This window comes from Spinacia oleracea, chromosome 2 (genome assembly GCF_020520425.1).
Source record: "Spinacia oleracea cultivar Varoflay chromosome 2, BTI_SOV_V1, whole genome shotgun sequence".
Lineage (NCBI taxonomy): Eukaryota > Viridiplantae > Streptophyta > Magnoliopsida > Caryophyllales > Amaranthaceae > Spinacia > Spinacia oleracea.
In genome coordinates, this window is record NC_079488.1 from 88,157,013 (window position 1) to 88,171,150 (window position 14,138).

General features: G+C 35.4%; 3 protein-coding genes and 2 non-coding genes across 5 annotated transcripts; 4 read left to right on the forward strand and 1 right to left on the reverse strand.

Moving 5' to 3' along the window:
• Positions 1-1,050: 1,050 nt before the first annotated feature.
• LOC110791363 (ubiquitin-60S ribosomal protein L40) lies at positions 1,051-3,762 on the forward strand. The gene is made up of 5 exons (XM_021996112.2): positions 1,051-1,191; positions 1,319-1,405; positions 1,509-1,611; positions 3,148-3,214; positions 3,432-3,762. The coding sequence occupies exons 1-5, from the start codon at positions 1,089-1,091 to the stop codon at positions 3,456-3,458; spliced, it is 387 nt and encodes a 128-aa protein (XP_021851804.1). The 5' UTR covers positions 1,051-1,088; the 3' UTR covers positions 3,459-3,762.
• On the forward strand, positions 1,708-1,811 carry LOC130468384 (small nucleolar RNA snoR99). The gene has a single exon (XR_008928772.1). It is a non-coding gene; the product is annotated as a small nucleolar RNA snoR99 (small nucleolar RNA).
• Positions 2,854-2,944, forward strand: LOC130468202 (small nucleolar RNA SNORD24). The gene has a single exon (XR_008928622.1). It is a non-coding gene; the product is annotated as a small nucleolar RNA SNORD24 (small nucleolar RNA).
• Positions 3,763-7,223: 3,461 nt separating the features above from the next.
• LOC110791353 (vegetative cell wall protein gp1-like) lies at positions 7,224-11,015 on the forward strand. The gene is made up of 4 exons (XM_021996100.2): positions 7,224-8,583; positions 8,842-9,021; positions 9,134-9,293; positions 10,102-11,015. The coding sequence occupies exons 1-4, from the start codon at positions 7,261-7,263 to the stop codon at positions 10,506-10,508; spliced, it is 2,070 nt and encodes a 689-aa protein (XP_021851792.2). The 5' UTR covers positions 7,224-7,260; the 3' UTR covers positions 10,509-11,015.
• A 1,008-nt stretch (positions 11,016-12,023) lies between these two features.
• LOC110791355 (putative F-box protein At3g16210) lies at positions 12,024-13,914 on the reverse strand. The gene is made up of 2 exons (XM_021996104.2): positions 13,291-13,914; positions 12,024-12,956 (listed from the first exon to the last, which is right to left on the reverse strand). Exons 1-2 carry the CDS (start codon positions 13,893-13,895, stop codon positions 12,275-12,277), a joined length of 1,287 nt encoding a protein of 428 aa, XP_021851796.2. The 5' UTR covers positions 13,896-13,914; the 3' UTR covers positions 12,024-12,274.
• Positions 13,915-14,138: the final 224 nt, after the last annotated feature.

The following is a 14,138-nucleotide window of genomic DNA, read 5'->3' on the forward strand; positions in this document are numbered from 1 at the left end:
GGTATGAAAATTGTATCTACAATCGATTAAAATAAAGAATTTAAAATTGGTTGTTTGATAGAGTGTGTGTTTTATTTTTCATCGAAGGTTGAGAAAAGAGGAGAGAGAAACCATGCAAGCGGGAGGGTGGTGAAAATACAGGATTGAAAAAGAAAGGGTGGGTGTGGGACTGTGGGTATTGTTGGACATGACTCATCCGGCTTTTTAATGTTTAATGATTGCAGTTGTCACACGCATATACTTTCTCCGTTTCACAATAGATGCATCGTTTCTCATTTGCGCACTATTCATCAATTAACTTTGAAAATCATTTTTTCACTGTTGTGTAAGAAAAAATATAGTCAAGTGAGATCTTGTTAAATTCGTATTAATGCAAGGATTCCAAATATCAACTTTTTATAATTTTTTACTTATACGCTTTTAGAGCTATTAATGTTCAAAGAAGCGTATTGGCATACATGCAAATAGAAATGATGTATCCTTTGCGGAACGGAGAAAGTAAAATGTGGGCGGTCAGATTAAATTAGTTGAGGGCTTTGATTTTTTCGCATTCTTCTCATTATAAGGATATTCTCATTGGATGAGGACCTATATATTGTCTCTCCGTCCCACATTACTTGTTACACTTAGCTTTGCACAAAATTTTACGTAATAAATGATTGTTTGATTATTAACTGTTATTTTATTGAAAAAGTTAGATGTGATAAGAGTTAGTGGAGTATTTTTTTAATTGAATGAGAGAGAGTGTGTGGATCAAACTTTTTTTAGTGGAAAAAGATAGACAATATAATAATTGTGGAGTCATTCCAAATTTAGAAGTGTAACGAGTAATTTGGAACGGACGGAAAAGAAAAGTGTAACAAATAATGTGAGTCTTAGAAATAAAGTATGATCAAAGTGAAGTAAGTAATACGGAGTAGTTTAAAAAGTCAAAATGATACAAGTAAAATACAACAATTATATTTACCGTCACTAGAAAAAAAAAAAAAAAAACAGTAAAAACCCTACAAAACCCTAATCGACGCCGAACTATAAATACAAGCTATGAACCCCATTTTTCTAATGCCGTCGAACAACAACGATTCAAGATGCAGATCTTCGTGAAAACCCTAACTGGGAAGACAATCACCCTAGAGGTCGAAAGCAGCGACACCATCGACAATGTCAAGGCCAAGATCCAAGACAAAGAAGGTCCCTTTTTATTTTCATTTTCTTAAATTTTTTGTTGGGGCTGTGAAATTTAATTTTTTTTTTCATTTACAATTTCATAAAATTTCAATTTTCAGCTGAATAATGTGTTTTGTGTGTGAATTTGCAGGAATTCCTCCAGACCAGCAGCGTTTGATCTTCGCTGGTAAGCAGCTTGAAGATGGCCGTACTCTTGCTGACTACAACATCCAGAAAGGTACCCTTTTCTCTATCCTCTTTTGTTTTGGTTAAATTTCCAGATGATATTTTTGCTTGGTTTATCTTTTTGTTGATTTATTAATGGGTTAATTTGTGTACAGAATCAACTCTTCATTTGGTGTTGAGGTTGAGGGGAGGAATCATCGAGCCTTCGTTGATGGCTTTGGCTCGTAAGTTCAACCAAGAGAAGATGATTTGCCGCAAGTATGTTCTTCTCCCTACTTAATTGAGTGTATATCTTTAAGTAGATTAGTGTGTATTATGTTGGGACATTAACTTAACCTTATCGGCAATTACACCGTGCTAATGAGGATATACAAGGTCCCCAAATTAATATTCCATTCTTCAACTTTATCAGCTGACTTGAATTTTTCTTTCAGTTGATTTTCATGGTTGGTACATTTCTTTGTATAAGTGTTATTTATCTACTGAGTGGTTGTCTCTATTACATTTGTGCTATGACTGTGATTTTGAGATCGGCTGTTATATCTTTCCCAAAAGGATTGACCTTTAAGCAGGTTGTGTGATATTTGGTAATGCTACTGGTTTAGTAGAATTCTGTGGTTTCAATTCTGGCATATGCAAAGGTGGTGTAAGCTGTTTGATTTGGGCATTGAGATTATTGGGTGAGATCCGATATGAGATTATGGATTTCTTGAAGTGGTTTTCCAAGAGAAGTTTAAATGCAATATTAGTTGGTAACTTTGGTTGTTGAGGGGTGGAGGTGTAAGGGCTTCCCTCTAGATGGGAAAGAATAGGACATAACTGATTGATATACTATATAGTCCCCCCCATTATCTATGTCTTCATTTGGATTTTGATCACTCCTGTATTGTTTTATTATCCTTAAGGTGCAACCTTGTGTCTTGTGAGTGTAGTGCAGCAATAATTCTTTTCGGTTTAGTAACATGTTATTAAGAGAGTTGCAATTTTCCATTTATCATCAGAGCATAATCAACTGGAGATTATTGGGAATTGTCATATTTTTTGTTTTTTGTAATTTGACAAGTGTGAGAAAGAGTGAAGGTGTGAGAAAGAGTGAAGGTGTGAGAAAGAGTGACCGACTTCCTCAATGAAGAGGAATAGAAATGTCAGCATTCACAACGTCACATTAATAACATACGATTCTTTTTGTCCATTTTTTCTTTCTCGCGGTCCTTTTAAATTTTGGGACCCTGTGCAGTTGGGCTTCTTGCACTCTCTTGTCAATGCATGTCATAGACCTTAATAGATAGGTTTAGCTACTTAACTATCAACCGTATTGCTTGAGATTGGACTTTTTGTTACTGTTGAGACATGTCAAATGATATGAAAATGAATACAGACTGTCTAGATTTCATTGCATTTTGCGACTTTCTTATTTTGTAGCATCAATTCTTTTTTTAATCCCATTTCAAGCTTTTTTTCTCTACTTCAAGTGAAGGGATTTTGTGACTTAACAAATCCGGCCAGTGATGTAAGGAATATATTTGCTACTCTTGATTGGATTCATCCAGAATCCATGTGATGATTTTTTTCCACCAAGATCTCTGAGGCCACTTCCTGAATACTTTGTGATAGTCATTTCATTTTTAAGATAACAGCAACATAACCTTCTCGTGGTTCTGTATTTCATTAACCTGCATTATGTACATGGATTTGATACTACCAAATTACCCCCATTTCACCTATATTTTAGTCCCACTCTGCTTGATTACATATAACTTGACTGACTCATTGTTAATGGTTGTTCAACTTCAGGTGCTATGCTCGCCTTCACCCCAGGGCTGTGAATTGCCGAAAGAAGAAGTGTGGACACAGTAACCAGGTCTGTGTAATGTTTCATACTACTTTTAGACTGCCATTTGAGTTCCTACCTTGATTTCTCATCTAACAATTACCTAGAATAGAGTATAAAAAATTATGCACATAAGCTTAAACCTAAAATTAATTAGCTTACATATTAAAGCAGTAAATTACAAATAAGAAGAGAATAGACAAACTGGTTAGATGATTTGCTTATTGTGTTTGATCACCTCCTACAGCTGAGGCCTAAGAAGAAGATCAAGTAAGCTGTTGCAGATGACTGTATCATCATTCGAGTTGGCTCTCATGACGGTTCCAAAATTTTGGTTGGGTGTCCTCAATTGTTGTCTGTATTCTGTTTGTACCCTAAATTGATGGTGTTTGTACTTTGCTATTTGGAAACAATTTCTCTCATGTTAGCCGTAGGGTGATGCAGTTTTTATGTCTGTCAACTTATGCTGTTTGTATGTCTAGAATTGTTGTATTGATAGAAGAGTCATGAATCTCGTGATATATCATAACATTTTAATCTATGATTACGGAAATGTTTACCAATTTGGCTTTTTGACACTTTCTATTTGCCCGTCTACTTAATTAGGCTTGGTTAATATCAAATTTATTATGATGAGACGTAATGATAATATTTTAAATGGGCCAAGATGATTAATGGGTCGCTTGATTCAACTAGTGTACGTTTTCCTAATGTTTGATATGGGGGGCCTCTAGTGGCACTTCTCATAACGAATATTATTGTTGTTGATCATACGAGTAAATTGCTGCTGTTTAGTCGGCCTGATTTTAAGCTTTCATAAGTGTAGATCTTTTTTCCAACCATGAAGCCACCCATTGATAAGCATTTTATATATACTCTTGTTAGAATCTAATGCAAGGGTCAGAGGAAATATCTGTTTGTGCATAAGCTTCCTCACTGAAAAATGTGAGAATGAACAGTTTGTTAAAGCGATTAACTATTTTTGTTAATGGCCTACTAATCTCCAACAAGGGATCACAGTTGTTGCTAACTGACCCGGGATAGAGCCATAGAGGCACACAAGTCTAGTTAATAATTGTAAAGGTTTGTAAACTTTGACAAAAGGAGCCGTTTAGTTCCTCAATTTTGAAAAGGAGTCTCCCTCAAAATGGATGGAATCAACTATTTTGGTTAGTATTGTTCATTTTTGAAGTCAATAAAATAATAATAAAACTTTTAAGAAAAAAGAAATTTATTCACACGTTTGTAATTGATTAAAAATACTTCATCCGTTCTGGAAATATCGCATCATAGTTGATTTTTACTCCTCTAACCATTATTTTGACTCTTAATATCTCAAATCGTGTGCAAGTAAAAATTATAAAAAATCAGTATTTAGAAAATATGTATCAATACGAATCTAACATGATTCCACATGACTAAAATTTCCTTACGTGCGAATCACAAAAAAGGGCAAAAGTCGTAGTATGAATAATGTAAAATATAAATGGTGCGATATTTCCGGAACGGAGGAAGTAGCTGTTTTTATTATTATTTAGCCTTTTTAACTTAGTATTTTCATATGATTTTTTTCGCATTTATAATTTCATCTTCCCATTTCGAGGTCCTTCCTCACTCACCACCACTTTACTATCACTAACCAACGAACCTCATTTTTCCTCCTCCCCCCACCCAATCCATCTCCACTACCCCTCCTCCCTTTCCGAAACCCTAAAATTTCTCCGAACTCGTTCTCGCTCCCAGTACCGCCGACTATGGTGGTTTCAAAATATCATTTTGGTTGCTTAATGTGGCTAACAATACTACTCAAGGTTCATACTTCTTTTAGTCAAATTTAATCCAATTGGAAATATGATGAAGATGATGAAAGAGGGGTGGGAAATGGGTAAAGGAATTGTTGTTGATGTTGTAAGAATATGTTCAACTGCAAAAAAGAAAAAGCAATCATCAAATTACTGCAGCTTTTCTTTTGTGTTTGGCAGGAAGGGAAAGAAAAAGAAAGATTTTTCACCAGGAAGTGACTTGAGTCAGTACCGATGACTGTTTTAGTATAATGTAATAGATGCTTGGTTATTATCTAGTACTCCGTAGTAATCATATATAACTAAAATACATGAAGAGTTATAATAATTTCCACAATTGATATATGAAATTCCTTTTTTTTTTTTTTTTTTTTTTTTGACATTGGAATATATGAAATTATTATGAACTAAATATTATTATAAAAACAGTACTTCGAAAATATAAATTGAGACGAATATAATAATATCTCACAAAACAATGTTTTTATGAAAAATTATAGTGTAAAAAATCAAAGAAAATTATAGGGTAAAAAATCAAAGTGTTGCATTTGATGAGAACAAGATAAAAATACAATTAATAATGTTGCTTAATGAGTTTGAAATTACTTCCCCTTTTCAATTAATTCGGTTTCAAAATTAAAATTACGTTACCTTTTGGTAATTGTCTAATTAACAATGATAGTGATTAGTGAAGTAGATTGGTACATCCTTTTAAAAACAAAAGTAGATTGGTACATTGACTTTGTAAATGGTAGTATTCCAAATTGATCATCCATTGTTGTAAATATGTAACCGGCTTTAGTGCTCAGCAACTCGTCTTTGTAATATTCCAACATAAATCATAAATAAATTCAAAAGAATCTCAAGATTGGGAAATAGTACTCGATCCGATAAGATGTCAACTAAGTACAAGCTACTTGATTGGTTACGTTGTTATATCTTGTCAACTACATATAAATATGTAATTGTGCGAAACACTCCCTCCGTTTTTAGAAGCACTCGGCGTTGTTTATATTTTAGAATCATTTTTTTTACTTTTATACAGATGACATTCATATACTCCATCTGTTTTTTTAATGTTAATCTTCTTTATTTATTGAGTTGGTTTTTCTCTAATTCATTTTGAATATTTTCCTTATTTGTTCAACACTTTCCCTCTTTATACATTTATAATTAGGGTGTGCAAAGATTGGTCTAGACCGAAAAATGGACTGGACTGGACCGGACCGGACCGAAAGCAATTGATCTGGTCTTCGGGTCAAGAAATATCAATTTTCGGTTATTTTAACTTCCAAAAACTGCCTTAAACCATTGGTTTTTTTTTCATATATTTTTTCTTTTTTACCATAAGTTTTAGAAAACATTAAAAATATATAGAAATAGGTCTACAACCGGTCAAAACCGGCCCGGTTCGGGTTTTGGACCGATTTTTCCGGTCCGGTCCAGGTTCGGTTCAAGCATAATCGGTCCGGTATTCGGGTCTTGAATTATCAAAATTTCGATCTTCGTTCCTGTCCGGGTTTGGACTAATGAACACCCCTACTTATAACCAAATGAATTGTGCTTTTACCCTAAATTTTCTTGGTTAGTGAAACTAAGCATGCTCAATTAAGGCAAGACCCTAACTAAAACCGGTATTTAAAATTATTATTATATACTTATATACAATAGGACTTGATCTCAGACTTTTTCGCCAATTGTAACATGATCTTTGTTTATAAGGATCTCTTGAAAACTTTGTGTCCCATTTTAAAACTCCTATTGTACCCTTATCTACGAGACAAATTAATTTAAATGAAAAAATCATCAATTTATATGAAAAATCCTAAAAAATTAAATATTTCCATTAATTTATTTTGACAAATACTCATATTTTCAGTTTTCTATATAAAATAGCATGCACGCAACGGTTTAAACACTACAAAAATAAATAAAAGTTATGATAATATTTGCAAGAAAGTACATCCAACAAAATGAATTATTGTCATCAAATTTTGTTGGACTACCATAAAAATGGTTATAAATTAGCGGCTTCCTAATGTGGATTTTAATCAATTATTGGTGTTTCAAATCATATTTGACTAGTGCTAAATTTGCCAAGTTGAGTTACATGATAGCAAGTAAGCACGTTAATGCACTACTTCTACTTGGTCATAAGATTCCAATTACTTGATGAAAACTAGTATATAATTAGCCAAAATTCGCTTTGATTTCCATAAATCATTCTAATAAAAATTTATCCAAAAAACATCTAAACTAAGTAGATAGCTAGCGATGGGGCTCCTCCATGTACCATCATCTAGGCTCACAGTAACGCTAATTATTGTGTTAATTGTCTTAGTGACAAGTCAAAATGGTGAGTGTAAGAGACACAACTTGTTGAGTGTCGAAATTAATGGGTCTGATGACGATTTTCGTCATCTTCCTAGTCGTCTTAAGCCTTCTGATGACAATGATCGTCCTAACTCTCCACCAAAATCGCCTCCTTCCAATGATGATCCTAACCCTCCGCCACAGTCGCCCCCTTCGAATAATGATCCTAATCCTCCACCACGACCACCCCCTTCTAATGATCCTCCTAACCGTCCACCACGACCTCCCCCTTCCAATGATCCTCCTAACCCTCCACCACAACCTCCACCTTCCAATGATCCCCCTAACCCTCCATCACAACCGCCACCTTCCAATGATCCCCCCAACCCTCCATCACAACCGCCACCTTCCAATGATCCCCCCAACCCTCCATCACAACCGCCACCTTCCAATGATCCCCCCAACCCTCCATCACAACCGCCACCTTCCAATGATCCCCCCAACCCTCCATCACAACCGCCACCTTCCAATGATCCCCCCAACCCTCCATCACAACCGCCACCTTCCAATGATCCCCCCAACCCTCCATCACAACCGCCACCTTCCAATGATCCCCCTAACCCTCCACCACAGCCTCCGCCTTCCAATGATCCTCCTAACCCTCCGCCACAATCCAATAATCCTCCTAACCCTCCATTACAGTCTCCTTCCAATGATCCCCCTACTACCTCATTTCCTCCACTTTCGTCGCCTCCATCTCCTGTAGCCCTTCCTCCTCTTTCGTCGCCTCCTTCTCCTTCTCCCACTCCCCAACTTTCTCCTACTGTTACTCCTTCAGAAGCACCATCTCCTGCAATATATCCTCCTCTATTGTCACCTCCTCCTCCCGTGGTTGCTCCTTATCCTCCATTGGGTGTTCCTCCTTCTCCAGTACTTTCTCCACCTTCACCGTCTCTTCCATTAGTTGTTCCTCATCCTTCAATGTTCTCCACACCTCCGTCTCTTTCACAACCTTCTCCATCTCCTCCAATCTTTTCTCCATCTCTGCCACTTTCAAAACCTTCCCCAACTCCTCCTTCTAGACCATCTTCCCCTAACCCTCACTCTTGGCCTCCTATTTCCGACACTCCTAAATTGCAAGTTGGTTTCTATCAAGGGAAATGCTTTAATAAGACCACGGATGTCGAAGCACACATTTCATATATAGTCGAACAACAATTTCTCAATGATACTTCTATCCTTCCTGCCCTGCTCCGTTTGCAATTTCATGATTGCTTTGTCCACGCAAGTATTCTTTGCTAATTTCAACATTACTCATTTACTTTCTATTTTAATTGCAACATTTTAACTTTTACAATATTTATATGCCGCACCTTATGTTGACCATATTTTCTTTTTAGCATGTGAAAATAAATGTTACTCTGTAAAAGGTGGTCGGATTAGTATTAAATTACACATTGTTACAAAGTACCAAGTATTAGTTAACTTAATTATTACAAGTAAACTTCAAGCCTAATCTATAGCATTGTTTATCTTGTACAGGGATGTGATGCATCAATCCTAATAGAAGGAGATTCAACTGAAAGAACCGCGGGTCCAAATCTCAGTGTAAGAGGATATGAACTTATCGACGCCTTAAAGGTTGCTATTGAGGAAGAATGCCCCGGAATTGTCTCTTGTGCGGATATCGTAGCAATAGCTACTAGCGTCGTTATAAAATTGGTAATATGATGACTTTCAGTATTAATTAATTGACTTTATTGTTTATGTAAACTATGATCATATTCCCTAATCCCTAATTAACTAAAAAAATTGAATGGCTTTTTCTTTAAAGGGAGGAGGACCAGATTATCCAGCACAAACCGGAAGAAGAGATGGACTAGTCTCAAAAGCTGAAGATGTGGATCTTCCTAGTCCTACCTTGACAGTGCCCGAAACAATTGCTGTTTTCCAAGCAAAAAATTTCACACCTGAAGAAATGGTTGTTCTTTTAGGTACCTCGCTAAACATGTCTCTTTTATATTATGTAAATGCACCAATGCGTGGATCAAATTTCAAAAACCATATATGACAACCCTTTAAAATGGCATGGGTACGAGTAACTGATGAATTGAACATCAATTGTGAGTCGACTTATATGATAGAGATTTTGAAATAGCGAGGTCCATTAAACAATTACCAAAATAAGAAATACGACGTACTCTTTCAGTTTCTGAATACTTGCAAATCTTGCATTTTCGGCGGTTTCTGAATACTTGCAAGACTTTCTATTTTGACATGGGACTGCTACTTAAGTTTTATTGTCTTTCCTTTTTTTATCCCCACTTACACCAGTGCTTTGTTATTTCTTTCTCACACAAACAATTAAAATATCACCAATTTTTGTGGCTCATTTGCACACAAAAAAGGTCTCAAGTAAGAGTTCAAAAGAATTAAAGAGTGTTTTAAAAAATAAAGCCTTGTTGGATGACTTATTAAAAATGATAACTTTTGTCATTTATAATAACCTGTCAAATAAGGTTATCTTAAACAAGGGAAACTCTTACTTTTTTGAAAAAAAAGGAGAAATAAGTGACTTTTTAGAGTTTTGTCATTGGACATTAGAATACCAAAGTGGTTGTCAAAAATAAAATAGATACTATGATATCTAAGGTTCATTTTGGAGGAAAAAAACACGCTTATGAAAGGTCTTTGAGCCTCAATTGGAGGTTCAACCATGACGATGTTCTTAGGAAAACATGAATTGGTTTTCAGTTTCTATTATTAGCATATTACTCGGTATTAATTTGTTTATGAAAACAGGTTGTCATACGGTTGGAATTGCACATTGTGAAACCTTCCAGGATCGCCTATACCCCGATACTAACCAATTTGACCCAAGCATGGACCCAAACCTTCGTGAACAACTGAAGATAACATGCCCCCAGGGCGGAACCTCAAACAACTTCACCCTCCTTAATCAAAACCCACAATTTTCTAACAAAGTTGACAATACTTTCTACACTCAGATCTTGGAGCAAAGAGGAATCCTTTCAATCGACCAAGCATTGGCCAATGATCCTTTAACACATGATGCAGTTGTAAGACTGTCCCTAAATGCCACTTTATTCAATGTTACTCTTGCAAATGCTATGGTTAAGCTACAAGCAGTTGATGTCCTCACTGGTGATCAAGGAGAGATTAGAAATGTTTGTAGTAAATTCAATTGAAATCGATCGAGATCGAGATCGAGATCGAGATCGAGATAGCTAAGCTTAGTTTTCTCATTGATTTTTCCTTAAAGTAATATCTTTAAAAAGGAGAATTTCACCATTTACCATATGTTGTGGCTATGTTTTAATTTATTTGGTGCCAATGAGGTATGATAGCAATATAAATTACAAATGAAAGAAGGGGATTCTAACTTGAGATCTATCCTACAAAATTATTTGTTTTAACCATTAAGCCAATTAATATCTCATTGGTATAATGCAAATTAAGGCTCGATCTGTTTGGTAATACTGACTGAAATCAAGGTGAAACTGATAAATTACCTGAAATTGGAAAGGAGGTGACTTAAACTGATAAGACGCTGAAAATGATAAGGTAATTAATTGCATAATTGTTTGGTTAAACTGATTATTTAAGCTTTTTTTTTTAATTTTTTTTTTAGTTGATACGGAGTACTTTTATATTTTCATATTAGTTATTTTTTCATTTGATTAATGAGTAAATAGCAATATGTGATCTTTAATATTAAAGTTGACAATAAGAAGGCTATCTACGTACTTGAATTGCTAATACTCTTATCATTATTTTTCTTTTTGTGAAATTTATTCATTAACACTTGTTATCCAATCATCCACCAAGCCCCATAAATTTTCATCCCGCATCTAAGTTCTAGAAAGTCAGCAATCCAAAAGAAACAATACAAGTTTGGCAGGTCTGTTGGAGTATAAGAATAAGATTGGCAAGAATTGTCAAGTTTTTTGGAGTTATAATGCGGGTAAAGTCCCTGTGTAAAGAGCAGAGTATAAGAATTGAAATTTCAGTGACTGAAATTGAAACGTACGTTAAAACTTTTAACGTTTCATTTTCAGTCAATAAAGCCACCTTAAATACTGTTTCAGTTACTTGTCAAACACTCTGATCCTTTTAAGTTTTAAGGTGACTTAAATTTTCAACACCTAATAATTTAAAGTGTACACCGACGAAGAACCTGAACGGGATCACATAAATCCGGACAAGTATTATATTGTTCGATGATGCTTCTCCAGCGGTCCGGCCTATGTGTATAGGCACTAGACCTGGTTATCGGGCGGGGCGGGTCAGGATCGGTGCGGGTCAAAAGAGGGTCGGGTATTGAAAGGGTCATTTTTAGCGGGTCGATAATGGGCGGGTCAAAAGCGGGTTGCGGGTCAATAGCGGGTCATTAGTGGGCGGGTCAATAAACGAGCAATGAAAAATGAAAAACAAAAGAGCTATGTGCAAGTACAAGTAAATACGTAGCTATACACGTAATTTTTTGTATCATTACTATTTTAATTTTCAAAATAATTGTAGTATAAGTTTGACCCTATAATGACCCTGTCCAATAAGAGCCCTTCCCAATAAAAGCCCTATTATATATTCATTGGACTACCCTGTCCAATAACCAGGTCTAATAGGCACGGCCGCATGGTGATCAATTGATCATACCGAAAATTGAATAAAAGACTCATACATGTGAACATGATCAAAATAGCAGAGCCATGCAAATAAGATTGAATTCAAATTTACTGTAATGGTACGGAGTAGTAATTAACAATAACAATTATCAATGTACACATCACACTTTCCTTTTTTTTTAAAAAAAAAACAAAGTTGAAATACCTAAAACAATACTCCACCATATACCCAACTGCTGCAACATTGAATGTACTTTTGAGAAACTACGTATACATTACAATGTGATCCCCCAACGGCCCAACCTCTAGGCTCTAGCTAGCTTAGCTAATTAAGGTTGAGGGTGATGTGTTATAGATAAGAAACTAGGCTCAACTTTCCGAACAGATAAAATCCCCATCCCTTGTATCTGAATAACCTTTTCTTGTATCATCTTCTTCTGTTTGGTATCATAAACATAGACCTTCTTTTGTTCTGGCTTCTTTTTGTCTGGCGCAAGAATGACAATGTTGCCATTGTCAAAAACTCGAATAATCTCAAAGGATGTTTGAATAGAAAAGCTAGGATCAGGTATCGTCATAAACTTAGTCCAAGGCTCTTTAACTTGATTATTGATGTTATTATGATTCATCACCCATATATCGAAGACCTCAGATAACACGAATACCATACACAAGGAGTCATTTAAGACGCTCAAAACTGCGTCGCAAAATAAAGTTTTGTAGACCGACCAAGGTGTAGGGATTAACTCAAACTCCTCCTTGTCCATGTCCAACTTTAGAATATTACTCATTTCATCTACAACCCAGTATGACGAACCCTTAAACACCACCGGTTCTATACCACCTTCAAATATTTGGTTCTTGATGTACGTGCTGTAATTCGGCTTTCTGTTTCTTACCCATTGCGGTTTTGACCACTTGCTTTCGCTTACGGTGAAGCTCTCATAGTCGTCATCACAAAATCTCATCACCTTATACTTTCCTATGTTCGGAACATAATCAAATGCATACCTGTCACCGATTTCATAAACGTACGTACATTAGGATTTACTAAAACACATATTTTTTACTTTGACTACATTATTACTAGTTTTCTATGCACGTCATGTGTGTTTGTAATTTAAAAACGTACACGCGATAATATTTTATACTTCCTCCGATTGAGATGAATGTAGCAATATCCTACATGATTATGTTTTATGTTACATATAAATCACCAACAAAGTCAAAATATAATCAACCCAAGAACAGAACGACCTAGTTCGATAAGTCAATAAAAAAGGAACAAATTAAAAATAAAAATAAAAATAAAATTGTAATGAATAGAATTTGGCAGTATACAAACCTGTTGGATTTGGAAGAGATGGATGGACGAGGAATACGGACATAACGGTGAGTGAGAGGATTAACAAGGGCAATGGACTCACAAGTAGATAAAGTACCGCGATGATGACGAATGTGATATCCTAAGCTTACAAGAAGGCAACCGTTGCACGAACCCAATACTTTATAGTCCAAGTAAGGCGATACAAATTTCTTTCTCATAACTTTACTAATAAAATCAGTGTTAAGTTGGGTCAATACAAAGTTACGATCACTATCAAACTCAATCAAAAACATATTCGCATCTTGGTTATAAGCTACCAAACTGCATGGATGAACATTACTTGTATTATTATCGTAGCTTTTGAACAACTCAGGAAACCTTGGGTCCGAAATTATACTGTGAAACTCCTTATTTCGTAACGAAGATGGGATTTTCAGAATTTTGTACAGACTACTAGCTGAAAGCCTGCACACAATCTCTGTTAACAGAACTGTTGGAAGATCCGTATAACTTTTTTGTTTATCAACCTTTTCAAACTTCGCGTTCTTCCTACGTCTAACAATTTCGGATGTCGATTTGTTTGTGGGTGCGATGCTTAAACTAATTTGGGATATCGATGCCATTTATTTGAACGATTTGTGATTGATCGATGAAACTCGTACATAATATTATTGTTTCCGCCCTTTAGAATCTATATTTAATTATTTATAGCTTCAACAATACCTTTCCCAAACCAGGGCTGTATTAGGACTAAATATTTAAACGTAATAAGACTAGGTCCAATAGTATTAGGAAATCAATTAATAATTTAAAACATTGCCAATTTTAAGGAAATTCCTACTTTTGGAAAGTCTACTTAAAATACA

Coding starts and splice junctions, on each gene's coding strand:
- LOC110791363 (XM_021996112.2), top strand. CDS start 1,089: ATGCAGATCTTCGTGAAAACCCTAACTGGGAAGACAATCACCCTAGAG. Junction 1,192..1,318: donor CAAGATCCAAGACAAAGAAG/GTCCCTTTTTAT, acceptor GTGAATTTGCAG/GAATTCCTCCAGACCAGCAG. Junction 1,406..1,508: donor TGACTACAACATCCAGAAAG/GTACCCTTTTCT, acceptor ATTTGTGTACAG/AATCAACTCTTCATTTGGTG.
- LOC110791353 (XM_021996100.2), top strand. CDS start 7,261: ATGGGGCTCCTCCATGTACCATCATCTAGGCTCACAGTAACGCTAATT. Junction 8,584..8,841: donor TTCATGATTGCTTTGTCCAC/GCAAGTATTCTT, acceptor TATCTTGTACAG/GGATGTGATGCATCAATCCT. Junction 9,294..10,101: donor AGAAATGGTTGTTCTTTTAG/GTACCTCGCTAA, acceptor TTATGAAAACAG/GTTGTCATACGGTTGGAATT.
- LOC110791355 (XM_021996104.2), bottom strand. CDS start 13,895: ATGGCATCGATATCCCAAATTAGTTTAAGCATCGCACCCACAAACAAA. Junction 12,957..13,290: donor ATCTCTTCCAAATCCAACAG/GTTTGTATACTG, acceptor AATCGGTGACAG/GTATGCATTTGATTATGTTC.